This window comes from Phacochoerus africanus, chromosome 9, assembly GCF_016906955.1.
Source record: "Phacochoerus africanus isolate WHEZ1 chromosome 9, ROS_Pafr_v1, whole genome shotgun sequence".
Lineage (NCBI taxonomy): Eukaryota > Metazoa > Chordata > Mammalia > Artiodactyla > Suidae > Phacochoerus > Phacochoerus africanus.
In genome coordinates this window covers 32,884,223-32,903,750 of record NC_062552.1, presented here as the reverse complement: position 1 = coordinate 32,903,750, position 19,528 = coordinate 32,884,223, and the positions used below count along the sequence as shown (strand labels likewise).

The window sequence follows — 19,528 nt, the reverse complement described above, 5'->3', positions numbered from 1 at the left end:
TTTTTGTTTCCTACTGTACAGCATGGTGACCCAGTTACATATACATGTATGCATTCTTTTTTCTTGCATTAAGTGTTCCATCATAACCTTTTCGCTTTACCCTGGATACTTTTAGTTTGATGGAGTTTTCCCTTTTATCTCTATTTCATGGTTTTACTTTGATTCACAGAGACATTCGGAGGGGTAGATTTTAACTTAGAGAAAATGTTTGGTGTCTGACATTATCCTAGAACAGATTTTTTTACTTTTTGTAAGTTAAATTTGGCCAGTTAGTGCCACTAACAGATATAGACAGCCCCATTGAAGTAGAAGTTTGTATCTGAGCACAGGACAAAATGAAATCAACATTTGTAGTTTTGTCACCATTTCCCAGTTACAGTTAAATCTTAGCTTCCTAAGTAGGGGTAGGACATTTAGTCTTAATTGCCTGTGTTTGTTTCTTAGGGGGAAGAAATTTGTGGCAATGAAAGTCGTTAAAAGTGCTGAACATTATACTGAAACAGCACTCGATGAAATCCGGTTGCTAAAATCCGTAAGTATTTGATTATGAGCTGCAAAGTTTTATTAAAAAAGCATTGTCTTTTCAGTTGAGACACACCAAGTGTATACTCTTGCATGGCTGGTATTTACTGTAAAGCTCCAATATCCTTAAAGAAAAGAAGACAGTATTTGTTTTAAAATGTAGTAAAAATATATAAGATAAAAATAAGCACTATATTCTCTTTATTATCTGGAGACTTTGGTAAAATGTATCAAAAACTTATTTTTGATTTTGTTATAAATTAGGAAATGTCAGTGTAGCAAAAGGAGCTTAAACTCAAAGTTAGAAAACATGAGTTTTAGGACCATCACTCTCCCAGTATGTCCTCATCATTACTCATTTCTTCTGAGCCTTGGATTTTTCATTTATTAAGTGAGGCTGTTGAACCAGGAGAGCTCCTGGGAAGTACTTTTCAGAGTGCCAGTCTGTGACAAAATAAGGAGCTCAGGCCCAAAAGTAAATCAGTGAACTGCTTCCTTCCCTGAGAAAGTTTTTCTGTGAAAAAAATGAAGGCTGAATAAACAATGTGGTTAGTTGCTTTAGTTGACTTGCATCCTACAAAAGGAATTATTTCTCCTGGCCCGGTAACTAGCAGTTAATTTGGGAGCTGCACTTTGAATAGCAAAACGGTGGAATTAGAATAGTCATTGTTGGTTGTATTTTCTTTTGTGAACTGCTGTAATAGTAAGTTCTTTCTCTACTTGAGCTATTAAAATTTTGTATGTTTTTCTCATAGATTGGTATGAGCTCTTTCTTGTTTTTTGGTTTCTTTTTATGCTTTTATTAAATTTTATTAAAATTTTATTAAAATTTATTAAAATTTTATTAAAATTTATTAAAATTTAATTAAAATTTTGTATGTTTTTCTCATAGATTGGTATGAGCTCTTTCTTGTTGTTTTTTGGTTTCTTTTTATACTTTCCTTTTGCTAAATATCGCCTCTTCTCTGTTTGTAGGTTCGCAATTCAGATCCTAATGATCCAAATAGAGAAATGGTTGTTCAACTACTAGATGATTTTAAAATATCAGGAGTTAATGGAACACGTATCCTTTTTAGAATATATTTGAAAACAAATCATGAAATAACTATCCCAAAGAAAGGAACAAGATTTGTGCAGATAGCATTGATTTCTGCTTTCAAAACATTATAATCCGATTATTTTATTGTAAACTTTTAAACTCATGTAAATCATGCCTATCTTTGTATGTTGTGATTTTTTTTTCAGGCTAATATTGCTTTATACTTCTCCTTTTTAGGCAAATTAAAACCAAAGTCAAAAGAAGTGTTTTTAGAAAATAGCCTTGTATTAAATAAAGTTTCTATAGTTCTTAGCAATTAGCACAGAAACATTAATGGGATTAATTTTTCATGATAAATACTGGGTATATAAGAATTTTTTTTTGTCTTTTGTCTTTTTTGTTGTTGTTGTTGTTGTTATTTCTTGGGCCGCTCCCGCGGCATATGGAGGTTCCCAGGCTAGGGGTCGAATCGGAGCTGTAGCCACCGGCCTACACCAGAGCCACAGCAACGCAGGATCCGAGCCGCATCTGCAACCTACACCACAGCTCACGGCAACGCCGGATCGTTAACCCACTGAGCAAGGGCAGGGACCGAACCCGAAACCTCATGGTTCCTAGTCGGATTCGCCATCCACTGCGCCACGACGGGAGCTCCTGGGTATATAAGAATTTAATGCATTTACTATCTCAACATTGAAGAGGCCATGAGTATAGGTTATGCTTAGAATCTAAACAAGTACGATTGTTCATATTCTGTTGTAATGCAAACAGTTATTGTATGTTTTTACCTGGAATTTTTACGGTGTTTTGTTTGTTTTGCTTTTTAGGGCCATACCCATGGCATAAGGAAATTCCCAGGCTAGGGTTCGAATCAGAGCTGCAGCTGCCAGCTGACACCATAGCCACAGCAATGCCAGATCCCCAACCCACTGAGTGAGGCTGGGGATCGAACCCGCATCCTCATGGATACTAGTTGGATTCGTTACCACTGTGCCACATCAGGAACTCCTGATGTGGAATTTTTAGAATTTTAAAGTTGGAAGGAATGTTAGCTTTTTTTTTTTTTTCTTTCCCCACAAGTTAATATTAGAATGACATGCAGTGAGCTAACTGAAAGGTAGTTGCAACAGGCATGCTTATAAAGACCTATCAGAGAGTTCCTGTTGTGGGCGCAGTGGTTAACGAATCCGACTAGGAACCATGAGGTTGCGATTCGATCCCTGGCCTTGCTCAGTGGTTTAAGGATCTGGCGTTGCCGTGAGCTGTGGTGTAGGTTGCAGACGCGGCTCGGATCCCACGTTGCTGTGGCTCTGGTGTAGGCCAGTGGCTATAGCTCTGATTAGACCCCTAGCCTGGGAACCTCCATATGCCACAGGAGTGGCCCAAGAAATGGCAAAAAGACAAAAAAAAAAAAACCTATCAGATTTTTCAGAATAAAAGATGAAGAATCTCACTTGGATTGGAGTTTATAAACTGTTTTAAAATGTATAAGGAAAGGCATTTCATATGTCATTCTACTTTCTCTGCATGTTTAGTTTTCTCTTAACACACATTCCTAATTGCTGGTGATGATCATTGAGGGGGTGGGGGAGGTGGTTGTTTGTTTGCTTGGTTTGGCTACTCCCTGGCATGCGGAAGTTCCTGGGCCCAGGGATCAAACCTGCACCACAGCAGTGACAGTGCCAATGCCAAATCCTTAACCTGCTGAGCCACCAGGGGACTACATTGGTCATCTTTTTTTTAAGGAGGTGGGCTATATGTAAGACTGTAATTTCATGTGGACTGTGGTTAGAGATTTGAACAGAGAATCAAGGAGAGAGAATGAATCAGTGATAACATGTAGATGGTATCTATTATTATGAAGTTAGCTGTTGGTTTTTTCTTTAGTGAAGTACAAATCATATCTCCCCAATCTCTAAGGAAAACTGCTACGAGAATCATCCCATATGAATCATCATTTTCTGTATATTGTGGTCATTTTATAGATGACATACTCTGTGTGTATGTGGTATGTCCGTTTTCAAAGGATTAAGTAGGCTAACCAAGAAATAAAAACATTCAGGATGCCTTAATGGCCATTAGGTTCTATATTTTATTTATTTGTTTATTTTTAAGGACCACATTCATGGCATGTGAAAGTTCCCAGGCTAAGGGTCAAATTGGAGCCGCAGTTGCCGGCTGACACCACAGCCACAGCAACACCAGATCTGAGCCACGTTTGTGACCTATACTGCTGCTTGCAGCAACATCAGATCCTTAACCCACTGAGTGAGGTCCGGGGTCAAGCCCACATCCACATGGACACTAGTTGGGTTCCTAACCCACACTGAGTTACAGTAGGAACTCACCAAGACTTTTTTTTAAAACATTACCAGGTGGTTTCTCTGTAGTTTCTATCCACTGAGTTCCTGTTTTACTCATTTCTTCCTTTATCCTTAGCCATTTCTCTTTGCCCTTCCTCCTACGTATTTCCCAGCTGTTTGGGTTACCGCATTACTTGCTGCTTGTAGAGATTGAAAAGGCTAAAGCTTAGACTCTAAGCACTGATTTAAGGTTTAATGGATTATGTTATTCTTCTGCCCCCCATCTCTTTTTACACAGGCATACCTGTGTGGGGTGTTTATCTGTATTTTTCTTTGTACCTGGGCAAACTGTTTCTTCTCTTGGAGCACCGTTCTTTCTCAATATTGAAGTATCACAAGGATCCTGAACTAGAAAGTTAGTTCTGTAGACTTCAGCATAGATTGGTTCATTCTGCTATTTAAGAAGGGACAGCTGGAGTTCTAAAAAATTAGAGACCAGTTTCTTAGTCCCTGTATCTAGTCAGTGTTTTAGTCGCTCCAAATAAATGTTTTATACCGTTTTTTTCCTTTCAGTTTTTTAAAATTCTTATTTCCATTAGGAACAGCATAGGATCTTCAACAGATCCTTAATTGACACATCAAGATGTTCCAGGCTCAACTTACACGTTTCCTGTCCCAAACCTGGGGTCAGCCATTTCTCTAAGAAGCCCTAATTCCTTTTAGTAGGAAATGGCAAACAGAATCTAAGCACTAGATGTACACTTTGCTACCGAGTTGATTATCGCCATCACTTTTATGATTTGTTATTCCATTTCAGGGAGCAGATACCTTCATTCCCTTCTTCTTCTGTCTTCTGCAGCTTAGTTTTGTGGGTGGGTGGGTTTATTTGTTTGGATTATTTTCTTTATTTCATTTTGGATATTTTCTATGTGAATATATTTCACTAATCTTATTCTGCACAGTGCCTATTCTGCCATTTATTCCATCAAGGGTATTTTTCATCTCATGTTCTGCTTTTCATCTCAGAAGTTCAATTTGGGTCTGTTCTTTTTTTTTTTTTCTCCCAGTTTTGTTGGGATATAATTGATATACAACACAGTATAAGGTTTTGGGGTTTTTTTTTTTTTTGGTGTTTATTTGTTTTTAATGGCCACACTTGGCAGCATATGGGAGTTCCCGGACCGGAAATTGAATTCTAGCCGTAGCTGCATCCTATGCCAGCAACACTAGATCCTTAACCTCTGTGCCAGGCCGGGGATTGAACCTCCATCCCAATACTCCCAAGACACCACTGATCCCATTGTGCCACAGGGGGAACTCTTATCTTTTTTATAATAGCTGTTCTAACAAATGTGAAGTGGTATGTCATTGTGATTTTGATTTGCAATTCCTTGACGATTAGTGATGTTGAACCTTTTCATGTACCTGTTGGCCGTACGTATGTCTTTGGAAAAAAATATTTGATTATTTTCTCATGATTAAGTTCATTAATCATTTTTGTCAAGTTAAACTACATAGGTGATGTTTTATTTTTCTCAGTATATTACATCAGCAGGCACATGATGTGAATTTGTGTTTATCACTTGGTTAAGGCAATGTCTTTTAGATTTCCCTGTTTAAAAGTGCCTTTTTCCTTTTATAATTAAAAGCAGACTGTAATGTAGTGTGATGCCGTGATAATTCTTTTTCCCAGTAATTTTATTTTATTTTATTTTTTGTCTTTTTAGGGCCACACCTACAGCATATGGAGGTTCCCAAGATAGAGGTTGAATTGGAGCTGTAGTCCCTGGCCTGTGCCCAGCCACAGCCATAGCAATGTCAGATCTGAGCCACATCTGCGACCTATACCACAGTTCATGGCAACACCAGATCCTTAACCCACTGACCAAAGCCAGGGATTGAACCTGCACATGGGTGCTAGTCAGATTCATTTCTGCTGAGCCACGATGGGAACTCTTTTTCCCAGTAATTTTCATTCAGTAGTTTTAGTATTCATTGACTCTTAACTGAATCAGTTATTTATTACTATAATGTTGTAAAGTAGTGATTTTTTATTTTTGTCATACTTCGTATATTTATTTGTTGACATTTTCTCTAAAGAAGACATTTTCCTACCCAGACACACACTTGTTGTAGTATCCATTTGGACTCATTCTATTTTTAATTTAAAGATAATTCATAACTCTTTAAATGTTCTCACTTGGGCTGGTAGCGTCTTTAAGCAGGTCCATATTGCAGTTCCCGTCGTGGCACAGTGGTTAACGAATCCAACTAGGAACCATGAGGTTATGGGTTCGATCCCTGGCCTCGCTCAGTGGGTTAAGGATCCGGCGTTGCTGTGCGCTGTGGTGTAGGTCGCAGACGTGGCTCTGATCCCGCGTTGCTGTGGCTCTGGCGCTGTGGCTCTGGTGTAGGCCAGCGGCTACAGCTCCGATTAGACCCCTAGCCTGGGAACCTCCATATCCCACAGGAGCGGCCCAAGAAATGGCAAAAAGACCAAAAAAAAAAAAAAGGGCTGGTCCATATTTCCAAAGTATTCTAGTTTTGCCCTGAATTGGCCATTTCTTCAAGGAGTTTAGGTTATCCTTTACTGGAAAATCTTATTTAAAACGAGGGTCTGAGTATAAGATCGTTACTACATACATGTGACTTTCCAATTTATGTAGAAACTTTTAGAGATCCAAAATACTGCTGTCTTCCCACTAAACCCCTGCAGTACAGTACTTATTTAGCACACTACTAGGATTCCTTTTAGGTGTGACTAGGGTGTTCATACATCAAGAGAACACATGGTGGCAGTAGAATCAAGGTGATTTTGTAAACTATGGACAGTAAAACAAATCAGTTTCCTTTTTTTTTTTTAATGTCGGCATTTGCCTTTTTAGGTTACATTTTGATACTGTCTTCTACACCTAAAGCGGAATTTATTTTTCCTTGTTTTGATACTTTTGAGAGAGAGAGTTGTTACCCTGGACATTAGGGGTTTGGGTATTTTTTAAATTTTTTTATTTTATTGACATATGGTTGATTTATAGTGTTGTGTTTATTTCTCCTGTATTCTGGAGTGACTCAGTTATTTATACATATGTATTCTTATCCATTATGATTTATCATAGGACATTGAATATAGTTTCCTGTGGTACACAGTCGAACCTTGTTGTTTGTCCATCCTATATATTACAGTTCTCCTTTTCTAATCCCTAACTCTCAGTCCTTCCCAACCCTACCCTCCCTCCTCCTCGGCAACCACAGGCCTGTTCTCCTTATCTGTGAGTCTGTTTTTGTTCTGTAGATATGTTGGTTTGTGTCCGTATTTTAGATTCCATATATATATAAGTGATACGTGTCTTTTTCTTTCTGTCTGACTTCACCTGGTATAATTTCTGGGTCCATCCATGTTGCTACAAGTGGCATTATTTCATTCTTTTTAAATATGGCTGAGTGATATTCCACTGTGTATACATACTGCATCTTTGAACCTTAGTTTTGATATCAGGGAGAGACTAATAAAAAACTTAAGCTTTGTGCTTTCAGTAATTGCATGTGTATGTTTCACTTTTGTTTTTGTCACGGAGTGTTTTAGTGTGCATAGTTGCACTAATTAATCTTTGGAATTTCAGAATATTGACAGCTAAATTCAAGCTATGTGACTTTATACTGAAAGGATACATAGTAATTTCCTTGGAGTGGAACACAGCTTGCCTTGCCCCCCCCTTTCTTGTGTTTCCCTTTTCCTCCTTGACAAACTCCTAGATATCTGCATGGTGTTTGAAGTTTTGGGCCATCATCTGCTCAAGTGGATCATCAAGTCCAATTATCAAGGGCTTCCTCTGCCTTGTGTCAAAAAAATTATTCAGCAAGTATGTATCTTAGTACTTTCTATGTGGTAATTTTTTTAAGGTTATACTCCATTTATAGTCATTATAAAATATTGGTGATATTCCCTGTGTTGTACAGCATATCCTTGTAGCTTATTTATTTTTTTTATACATGATAGTTTGTATGTGGTAGTTTTTTTAGATTCTTAAAGTGTCAGGAGTTTCCTATTGTGAATAGAATTTTTATTTTTAAAACTCATTTTTTTTTAATTGCTGAAATTGTTTATTTACCTACTAGGGTTTATTGTGTTTATTCTGTCTTTAAATGTTTTAGCATAATCTTTTTTCCCTAGATTCATCTTCTGTAATGATTATTTAGATAGGAAGCTGTGTGGAATGCTTGATTTTGGAAATTTGGAGCCCTCATCCAAAAGTTCTGGATAGCAAAAATTGACTGTATATTAATAGAGAGTTGTGCTGTCAAATTATTACTTCGTCTTTATATAGTATTTATGGGGATTTTTTCTAGTCAAAACCACTTTCAATATAACGGTAAAAAAGTTTACCATCAGAAAAATAGTAAAACTTCAAGGGCAAATAATTTGTTTAACTAATGTGTTTTGTTGGACTGAAGACCAAGCTAGGAAGCAGAAAACCTTAGTTCTTCATCAACAAGGAAATTTGAATTTAAAGACCCAAATCTGGAGTTCCCACCATGGCAAAGCGGAAATGAATCTGACTAGGAACTGTGAGGTTGTGGGTTCAATCCATGGCCTCACTCAGTGGGTTAAGGATTCGGCGTTGCCGTGAGCTGTGGTGTAGGTTGCAGACGAGGCTTGGATCCCGAGTTGCTGTGGCTGTGGTGTAGGCCAGCGGCTACAGCTCCGATTCGACCCCTAGCCTGGGAACCTCCATATGCTGCAGGAGCAGCCCAAGAAATGGCAAAAAAGGAGTTCCTGTCGTGGCGCAGTGGTTAACGAATCCGACTAGGAACCATGAGGTTTCGGGTTCGGTCCCTGCCCTTGCTCAGTGGGTTAACGATCCGGCGTTGCCGTGAGCTGTGGTGTAGGTTGCAGACGCGGCTCGGATCCCACGTTGCTGTGGCTCTGGCATAGGCCGGTGGCTACAGCTCCGATTCAACCCCTAGCCTGGGAGCCTCCATATGCCGCGGGAGCGGCCCAAGAAATAGCAACAACAACAACAAAAAAGACAAAAGACAAAAAAAAAAGACAAAAAGATCAAAAAATAAAATAAGGCGTTCCCGTCGTGGCGCAGTGGTTAGCGAATCCGACTAGGAACCATGAGGTTTCGGGTTCGGTCCCTGCCCTTGCTCAGTGGGTTAACGATCCGGCGTTGCCGTGAGCTGTGGTGTAGGTTGCAGACGTGGCTCGGATCCCACGTTGCTATGGCTCTGGCGTAGGCCAGTGGCTACAGCTCCGATTCGACCCCTAGCCTGGGAACCTCCATATGCCGAGGGAGCGGCCCAAAGAGATAGCAAAAAAAAAAAAAAAAGACAAAAAAAATAAAATAAAATAGCTAAAATGTATAGTGCATAAATGTAAAATAAATAAAGACCCAAATCTTTCAACACCTACATTTGAGTAATTAAAGGACATGTCAGCTGTTTATTCTCAAGATCTATAATGTACATGGTTAAAGAATATCTCCAAATAGGATTAGCTTTGTAGAATTTTCTTAGTTTGGAAGAACTTTTTATTATAAATCAACTTTTGCCTTTGTTTATGGTTTACAGTTAATCTTTCTGGGGAAGTTTCTTGTCTTTAAAAAAGAAATGCCTTCTCTGTAGAAAACTACCATATCATTTTTATATGTTTATTTTTTTAAATATTCTATTATGATTTCTTCCTTCTCCAGAAAAACTTGTATTCTGTTTTTGCAAGTCTACTGCTCTATTCCTATTCAGGTGTTACAGGGTCTGGATTATTTACACACCAAGTGCCGTATCATCCACACTGACATTAAACCAGAAAACATCTTACTGTCAGTGAATGAGCAGTACATCCGGAGGCTGGCCGCAGAAGCAACAGAATGGCAGCGATCTGGAGCACCTCCACCTTCTGGATCTGCAGGTATATTTGGGGGCGGGGGGGCTTTGCTTTCATTAGAAGTTGGAAGAAGTTCCTGTTTTTATTACCTGACAGTTAAGTAAAACACCACTAATTTATTTAACAATAAAATACAGTTAAGTATGTATGTGTAAGAAGTAGCCCCAGCCTTCAAAAGGCTTATTTTAATTAAGGTTTTTTTTTTTTTTTTTAATGGAATAGAGTTGCCTTACAAAGTTGTGGTAGTTTCAGGTATCCAGCAAAGTGAATCAATTATACATATATATTATATCTATTCCCAGAACGCTTTTTTTTTTTCTTTTCTTTTTAGGGCCACACCCACAGCATATGGAGCTAGGGGTCTAATCGGAGCTACAGCTGCTGGCCTACAGTACAGCCACAGCAACGCCATATCCGAGCTGCATTTGTGACCTACACCACAGCTTACGGCAATACCGAATCCTTACTTAACCCATTGAGCAAGGCCAGGGATCAGACCCGCAACCTCATGGTTCCTAGTCAGATTCGTTTCCACTGTGCCACGATGGGAACTCCGCAGAAGGCTTTTTTATACTCAGTATTGTTCCCAAAGGGGAAGAAGACTGTCTTTAAGTACAGATATGTTGTGTATTATAAAAGCTGATTCATGTTGTTAAAATCTTTTGTGATTTTTCTTTTTTTTCTCTCTTTGTGCTCGTTTTTGATGTATTTACCTCTTACTATGATCACACATGTGCATCTGTGTGAATCAGTGATCCTTGTGCTGGGGCAAGATAACATTGCTATTAAAAGCTTAGGTTTAAGGAGTTCCTGGTGTGGCACAGCTGAAACAAACCTGACTAGTATCCATGAGGATACAGGTTCAATCCTTGGCCTTGCTTAGTGGATCAGCGATCCTGCGTTGCTCTGAGCTGTGGTGTGGGTTATAGACAAGGCTCAGATCCTGCAGTGTTGTGGCTGTGGCGTAGGCTGGAAGCTGTAGCTCCGATTCAACCCCTATTCTGGGAACTTTCATATGCCGTGCGTGAGGCCCTAAAAGTTGGGGGGGAAAAAAAGAAGGCTCAGGTTTAGATACTGTAGTGGACATACTTATTTTGGGTTTTTTTGTTTGGTTTTCTTTTTATGGCCACACCCACAGCAAAAGGAAGTTCCTGGGCTAGAGGTCAAGTCACAGACAACACCAGATCTAAGCCACATCTGCGACCTATGCCACAGGTTGCAGCAGCACCAGATCCTTAACCCCCTGTGCAAGACCTGGGATTGAGCCCAAATCCTTACACTCTGTTGGGTTCTTAACCTGCTGAGCCACAAAGCCAACTCCAGATATTACTTATTTTGACTCCTCACTTCACTGGTTGATTGACCTTGGGCTAGTGACTTGACTTCATTTTTCCTCATGCAGGAGTTATTGGGATTAAAATTCATGTGGGAGTTCCCGTCATGGCGCAGTGGTTAACGAATCCGACTAGGAACCATGAGGTTGCGGGTTCAGTCCCTGCCCTTGCTCAGTGGGTTAACGATCCGGCGTTGCCGTGAGCTGTGGTGTAGGTTGCAGACGTGGCTCGGATCCTGCGTTGCTGTGGCTCTGGCGTAGGCTGGTGGCTACAGCTCCGATTTGACCCCTAGCCTGGGAACCTCCATATGCCGCAGGAGCAGCCCAAGAAATAGCAAAAAAAAAAAAAAAAAAATTCATGTGACAGCAGTTAGTAATGCTACACAGCATGATGTGCTAAGTAAATGGTGGCTACTATTATTATGATGACCTTTTTCCATTTGCAGTTCACACTTTAATTTTAGTAGTTTAATTGTATTGAGGAACTCTTGAACCTCAAGCTTGAAGTATCAATTATCCATAGACTTCCTTTAAAAAGGAAGAATATGGGATTAGCAATGAGATCCTGCTGTGTAGCACTGGAGATTATGTCTGGTCACTTACGATGGAGCATGATAATGTGAGAAAAAAGAATGTATACATGTATGTGTAACTGGGTCACCATGCTCTACAGTAGAAAATTGAAAGAACACTATAAAAAATATAATGGAGAAAAAATAAAAATCGTAGAAATAGAAAAAAAAGGAAGACTATGCCTGAGCGGGGTAAAGAGGCAGTTGTTCAATGGACATAGAGTTTCTTTTTTGCAAAACAAAAGAGTTCTGGAAATGTTACACAACTGTGAAATTAACACTGCTAAACTATATGCTTAAGAATGATTAAGAAGGAAATTTTGATTTTTTTACCACAGTTAAAAAAATTTTTGTTAAGGAAGACCTGAAGATTCTCTCACCTAAGCTAAACTAATATCCATAACATACTGTGTAACAACTCACTGTAGCTATTGATGCCACTCTCTTTTTTTAAAACTGCCAAGTGCCAGGGGAAGAATTAGTCCTGGGTGGGGATGAGGGGGTCATTGCCTATCATTTTCTATTTTAATCAATACGTGGGAATGGGATTTTAGCGGCATTAACAGTGGAAATCAGAAATGTGGCTTGGTTCTTTGCATATATTGATGATATCTGGAAAAGAGTTTAAACTTTGTTGACTTTTTTTGTGCGTTGTTTATTCTTTCTTTTTAAGAAGAATAATGTTCCTTGTACCTAAATTGCTTAAAAATAGTAGCTCTTTCTACAATATAAACTGTATATAAGAAAGACATTCTGGTAGGGTGTCTTAATTTATATTGTCTGCCAAATGCCAAGATTCTTACTTGCTTTTCTTTTCTTTTCAGTGAGTACTGCGCCCCAGCCTAAACCAGTAAGTATGTAGTGTTTCTGTATTTAATTCTAATTTATGGGCAATGGGAAGGTGTTCCTCTTTTAAGGTTCAGTTTGTTTAGAGTTTGGAAACCAAAGAAAAAATATTCCTGCGCTTCTGTAATTTTCCCCAATAAATTCCCATGCATTTTCGACAAGTTTGTATTGGTGAGGCTCCTATAAATTTGAGCATGTTTGAGAGCAGACCAGCCCCACAGACTGCTCAGAGAACCAAGATTTGTTGTTGATTTTGTTTTTATTTGGTTTCATAAGAGTATCTGCATTTTTTTAAGTTAATGAAACTCAAGTGCTGTGTTAGGGAAAGAGTGGGAATTTAATTAGGAAGTAATTAAATGACAGTTGTCTCCAACTAGAGGTAATGGATTAGCCACCTGAAGGCTTTATCTGTTTGTAATCTCCGCCCAGGCTGACAAAATGTCAAAGAATAAGAAGAAGAAATTGAAGAAGAAGCAGAAGCGCCAGGCAGAATTACTAGAGAAGCGAATGCAGGAAATTGAGGAAATGGAGAAAGAGTCGGGCCCTGGGCAAAAAAGACCAAACAAGCAAGAAGAATCAGAGAGTCCTGTTGAAAGACCCTTGAAAGAGAACCCACCTAATAAAATGACCCAAGAAAAACTTGGTATAAATAGAGCATCACAAAAATTACTTTATAGCAAATTTTAACATTAATTTATGATTGTTATATAATATAGTGATTTCATGCATACAAAACATCTCTGGGGGTGTCCTTATGCAGTAAGAATAAAGAACCTGTCATAATTAGGTAGGTAATATTCAAATGTAATTTCTGGCTTTCTCAGGAAATGCGACACAGACTTCATTTAATATTTGGGCAAAGGATAAGAAGATCTCTGTCCTTCCATAAATAGGTTTTAGATGTGCAGTGACATTTTTATGTTACCCTGTATAAGTTCAAGAAAATGTTTTAATCTTGTGGAGAAATGTTTTTGTTCTTTCATTTTTTATGCATACACATACATCCCTTTTGTCTGTTTGTTCCTTAGAAGAGTCAAGTACCATTCACCAGGATCAGACACTTACGGAACGTGGTGTAGAGGGTGGTGCAGCAGAAATTAATTGCAATGGAGTAATTGAAATTGTTAATTATACTGAGAACAGTAATAAAGAGACATTGAGACTTAAAGAGGATCTACATAATGCTAATGACTGTGATGTCCAAAATTTGAAGCAGGAACCTAGTTTACTAAATTCCCAAAATGGAGATAGCAGCACATCTCAAGAAACAGACTCTTGTACACCTGTAACCTCTGAGGTGTCAGATACCATGATGTGCCAGTCTTCATCAAATGTAGACCAGTCGTTCAGTGAACAGGACATCAGCCAACTTCAAGAAAGCATTCGGGCCGAGATACCCTGTGAAGATGAGCAAGAGCAAGAACATAATGGACCACTAGACAACAAAGGTACCTATGCAGATGCCCCTCCCCAATATGCCTTCCCTCATAACCTTCTAATAAGTCAACAAAGACAAATGACATATGTTATCACTTACATGTAGAATCTCAGAAATAAACAAATGAATATAGCAGAACAGAACCAGCCTCCCAGGTATAGAGGGCAGATGGGTGGTTACCAGTTGGGGGGTGGGAGAGGAGGAGAAGAGAGGGATAGGGGAGTCAGAGGTACAGACTAACTATACTATGTATGCTACAGGGATGTATTATATACAACACAGGGAAATATAGCTATTATTTTGTAGTGATTTTAATGGACTGTAATCTATAAAATGTTGAGTTGCTGTATTGTATACTTGAAACTAATGCTATGTTGTAAATTATAATTTTTTTTGTCTTTTGTTTTTTTTTGTCTTTTTGTCTTTTTAGGGCCACACCTGTGGCATACAAAGGTTACCAGGCTAGGGGCCGGCCTACGCCACAGCCACAGCAACACCAGATCTGAGCCGCATCTGTGACCTATACCACAGCTCATGGCAACGTCAGATCCTTAACCCACTGAGCGAGGCCAGAGATCAAACCCGAAACTTCATGGTTCCTAGTCAGATTCATTTCCGCTGCGCCATGACAGGAACTCCAATAAACTACAATTTTTTAAAAATCACCACAGGAGGTCCCTAGCAGCCTAGTGGTAAAGGATTTGGTATTGTCACTGCAGTTTCTGGGGTCATTGCTGTGGTGTGAGCACTTATGCCATGGCCACCGCCGAATAAAAAATAAATCACCACATAAATTTATAAAAATAAAAAATCACCACTTAGAAGAAAACTTTGTCCAAGTTACCTAAAAATACCATTGTTTGTCCAAGTTACCTTCAGTGTGTAACTAGCTCTCTGATTTTTATTGGTGTTATAGTGAGTGCACAGCATTTCATGTATTGCTGTGAAGCAGAGGTTTTAATTCTGGAAAACCAAGGTGTAGATTGACTCATCTTTATCTTAGAAATTTTATTGTAGGTTGCCATTTGGGGCCTGGGTGTATTACCTCCCAGAATTTTATTTTATTTTATTTTATTTATTTTTGTCTTTTGAGGGTCACACCCACAGCATATGGAGGTTCCCAGGCTAGGGGTCTAATCAGAGCTGTTGCTGTCACCCTACACCACAGCCACAGCAATGCCAAATCTGAGCCATGTCTGCGACCTACACCACAGCTTTTATTCCAGATCCTTAAGCCATTGAGCGAGGCCAGAGATCAAACCCACAACCTTATGGTTCCTAGTAGGATTCGCTTCTCTGAGTCATGACAGGAACTTTGCTCCCAGAATTTTATTAACCTTTAAGTATTTCTGTGTTCATTGGACTATGTTACTGATGATAACCTGTTGTCTGTAGGAAAATCCACTGCTGGAAATTTTCTTATTAATCCCCTTGAGCCAAAAAACGCAGAAAAGCTCCAAGTGAAGATTGCTGATCTTGGAAATGCCTGTTGGGTGGTAAGTTAAATTTGTCTCAGTGCTATGTTTTGAAGTAACTGAGAATGATAGAGAATTTGGATTTAATTATTCTAAAAGGAGCAAGCATCCTCAGTTCTGTAATCAGATTACCAGCTAATATTTTGTTTACTTTTAACCATATGCATAAGTAGAACTATATTCAGTATCCTGTGATAAACCATAATGGGAAAGAATATGAAAAAGAATATACATATAACTGAATCACTTCGCTATACAGCAGAAATTAACATTGTTAATCAGCTATACTTCAATTTTTTTTAAAGTTGGGGTTTTTTTAAGGGAGGGTATTGACATATAATGTCATGTTAATACTGTTTACCTAGTTAAGAATGTTTTTTGTGCAGTTTTTAATGTCTTTTAAAAATCTGCAGTAGAACGGAGCTCCCACTGTGGCTCAAGAGGATTGGCGGCCCTGGGACATGGGTTCAATCCCTGGCCTGGCACAGTGGGCATTGTCGCCATTGCAGCTTAGGTCACAAGTTTGGCTCAGATCTGGTCCCTGGGCGGGCGTATCCACAGTAGAATGATTTGCACATAAATGACACTCCTCGAAGAGCCATGTGCTTTGTAAAAAGATGTAGGAGACTTTTGAGGCAAAATTCACTTTAATAGATCTTATGTTTACTTTTATACTTCACATTCCCTATTCCACATGAAATCCTATACTTAATGGGTTCATAACTTAAACGGTTCTCACTTTCATATTGATTCTAGACTATTGTGATCACTGGTTTTGTTGTTGTTGTTTTTTTTTTTTTGGTCTTTTTGTAGGGCCCCACCCATGGCATATGATGATTCCCAGGCTAAAGGTCTAATTGGAGTTGTAGCCGCCAGCCTACGCCACAGCCACAGCAACACAAGATCCAAGCCACATCTGTGACCTACACCACAGCTCACAGCAACGCTGGATCCTTAACCCACTGAGCAAGGCCAGGGATGGAACCTGTAACCTCATGGTTCCTAGTCGGATTCATTAACCACTGAGCCATGACGGGAACTCCTATTGTGATCACTTTATAGAAAAGAATGAAGAGCTTATAGGAACGTGGAAAAACTTTTCAAGTAATTGGAACTATTCTGTCGTGCCACCAGATGGTCTGGGTAAAAACACACTGTCCACACACAATGGCCTGGATACTAGTCAGGTTCTTAACGTGCTGAGCCACAAACGGAACTCCAACACCTTCTTTATGTGGTGTCTCTTGCCTCCTTGCTTAGGATCACTAAAGTCTGTCTGACCATATGAATGGAGTACCAGAAAGCTGTTTGGAAACTCTGTGCTTGGGTGGGTCTTGTTGACTGTTATTCACTATAACATGATCGTCTAAGCTGGTTCATTTCATCCTCCGATGTCTGGTCTTTGGATCTTTCCTCTTGGATTGGTCTTTTTTCCCACGGAAGACTGAACAGTCTTTCTCAGATCTTTTACCCAGAGAGCAAATGCCTTGCTACTAGTGTTCTGGGAGCTGAATTAAGCAAGAAAACTGGGGATTCAACATACAGTTGCATATAGTCACTTAATTTCCCTGTTTTCAGGATAGTACTCCCCCCCTTAACCATGCAGGAACATCCTCTGGAAACTGTTTCATCTACTCCATAGAAAACCTCTAAGTGTCTGTCAGGCCAGGGAACGGCTGTTGGACTGTATCTTGCCCTGTGTTCTGGAACTCTCTTTCTCTAAAAGAGGTTTTAAAACAGTTTTCACTTCGTTGGACCCCACCCTCCCGCCTGCTTCCAGAGATACCTGCCACCACCCAGTCCTGAGCCTTGGGAGAAGGAAACCTGTGGTGTGCATCACACTGCTTCTCAGCTTTCACCAGCAGCTTATTAGTCAGCTTTCTTAGAGCCATTAAGACACTTCCAGGTGATCTTTCTCTCTCTGCTTTCCAACTTCTAAATTTTATTATTCTGACTTTGCCATTCTCTTTGACAGGTTATGCTTTAAAAATTAATACTGGGGGAGTTCCCATCAAGGCTCAGTGAAAATGAATCTGACTAGCATCCATGAGGATGCAGGTTCAATCCTCGGCCTAGCTCAGTGGGTTAAGGATTTGGTGTTGCCGTGAGCTGTGGTGTAGGTCGCAGACATGGCTCAGATCTGGCATTGTTGTGACTGTGGTGTAGGCTGGTGGCTACAGCTCCGATTTGACCCCTAGCCTAGGAACCTCCATATGCCGTTGGTGCAGCCCTAAAAAGCAAAAAAAAAAATTAATGCTGGGTTTTCTACTGAAATGAAGTTTCAGGAGTAAGTGGATGTGTACGTATCCAACATACCATCTTTACTTTTGCTGATTCTTGACCTCGTTTATCATTTACATGTCTGTAAGGCAGTAGTGGCACAATGACTAAAAACAACTCCCTTGAACAGCACGTCCATTTTTCTAAATATTCTCACCTGTAGTACATTTCCACTTCAAGCTCATTATCTGAACCCATTGTTTTCCTTCTCTTAAGTCTCTCCATCCCTGTCAGTAGCCTCTATCACACAGTTCCTTTTGACTCTTCCTACTGTCTCCCACTCATAGCCAATGAATTTTTAAATTGTGCTTATTCTTTCTGTGAATATCCTTGGTTTTAACTTTTCGCTCTCCTATTTCCACAGCCATTGTTCATGTGCACATTACTAAGCCTAAATCTGGCCAGACACCGGAAGATGTTCTCAGATGTCCTGTTGTCTCCTACATGCTCTCCTGTTCACGAACATGCAGTGTTGCTCTCTTGTGTGTCGCATAAATCTAAACTCTTCCACCTAGCAGTTGGCTTTAGCAGATGTCATTCTGTACCTTTATATATGATGTTCCCTCTACCTGGAATCCTTTTTGCTCTTTTGGTCAAACTTAGTCCAGTTCCCTTTGAAGCTCTGGTCAATGCTGTTTCCTACCTGAAGCTTTCTCTGCCTAATTTCCCCTCTTCACAAGTGCTGTTCCTTGTTTTTGAATTTTCATGGGATTAGAAAACTGTCTTTCATGCTTGTACGTGTTATATTGAGTTTTGTTTCCTGTGTTTGATTCATTTGAAGCTTCCTTTTTCTATATAATTTTTTATTGTAGAAAATTTCAAACCTATACAAAAGTAGAGAGAATAGAATGATCATCCATACCATTATACTACTGTCACCCAGCAATTATCAACCCATTTCCTGTCTATTTTCATGTATATCTCCGCCCTGCCACCCACTGCAGATTATTTTGAAGTATATCCCAGGCATCTTATTTTCATATGTAAACATGGCTTTCTAAAAAAATGATCCTTTTAGGTAACCATTGTTATACCTAAAAAGGTTGACAGTTCGCTAATATCAAATACTCAGTCACCTTTGCCAATTGTCTCATAAACATTCTTCTGATTTTATTTTAGACAAAATCTAAATAAAATCATGGATTTTCATGAATGCAAAATTGGGTACTGTCTCTCTTAAATTGCTTTTATATAGAGGTTTTCCCTTTTCCCCCCATACAGTTTAGGTGTTTTAAAGAAAAAACAAAACTGGTTGCTTAGGAGTTCCCCTGTGGCTCAGTGGGTTAAGGATCTGGCATTGTCACTGCAGCAGCTTGGGTCACTCCTGTAGTGCAGGTTCAGTCCCTGCCTCCGGAATTTCCACATGCTGCAGGCACAGCCAAAAAACCAACTCTAGTTGTTTTGCTGATTGTACTCCCATGGTGCCTAACATGGCTCTGTTTCCCCAAGGTTCACATTTGATATTTTTGGAGGGATGAGGGAAGCAGAGGAGAAGGAGGGCAAGACGTCTCTATCGGTGTTTATAAAACTTAAAACTTAAAACCTACATCTTTTATTTTCTCGTAATGAGCACACAGCAAGGAAAAGTTTGAATTGACCCTAAATTGATGTTATTTATTTGTTGAAATCCAGGTTATTAATTTTAGGCAAATGAAAAATTTAGTTTTTGTTTGGGATGATAGTTTTCCATTTCTTAAAAATCAATTTGGGGAGTTCCCATCATGGCTCAGTGGGTTAAGGATCCAGTGTTGTCATGAGCTATGGTATAGGTTGCAGATGTGGCTCGGCTTTGGTGTTGCTGTGGCTCTGGCGTAGGCCAGTGGCTATAGTTCTGAT

The 19,528-nt window shown here is 39.4% G+C and overlaps 1 protein-coding gene across 3 annotated transcripts in view; it reads left to right on the top strand.

Annotated features, from left to right (window-relative positions):
- Window positions 1–19,528, top strand: part of SRPK1 (SRSF protein kinase 1) — a 56,272-nt gene that overhangs the window by 22,607 nt on the left and 14,137 nt on the right. For all 3 annotated transcript variants that reach the window (XM_047796083.1, XM_047796084.1, XM_047796082.1), the window contains 8 exons: window positions 445–532; window positions 1,498–1,585; window positions 7,618–7,724; window positions 9,607–9,772; window positions 12,478–12,503; window positions 12,929–13,142; window positions 13,528–13,947; window positions 15,333–15,433. In XM_047796083.1, the coding sequence (XP_047652039.1) occupies window positions 445–532; window positions 1,498–1,585; window positions 7,618–7,724; window positions 9,607–9,772; window positions 12,478–12,503; window positions 12,929–13,142; window positions 13,528–13,947; window positions 15,333–15,433 (1,210 nt within the window). The remainder of the gene's footprint in view (window positions 1–444; window positions 533–1,497; window positions 1,586–7,617; window positions 7,725–9,606; window positions 9,773–12,477; window positions 12,504–12,928; window positions 13,143–13,527; window positions 13,948–15,332; window positions 15,434–19,528) is intronic.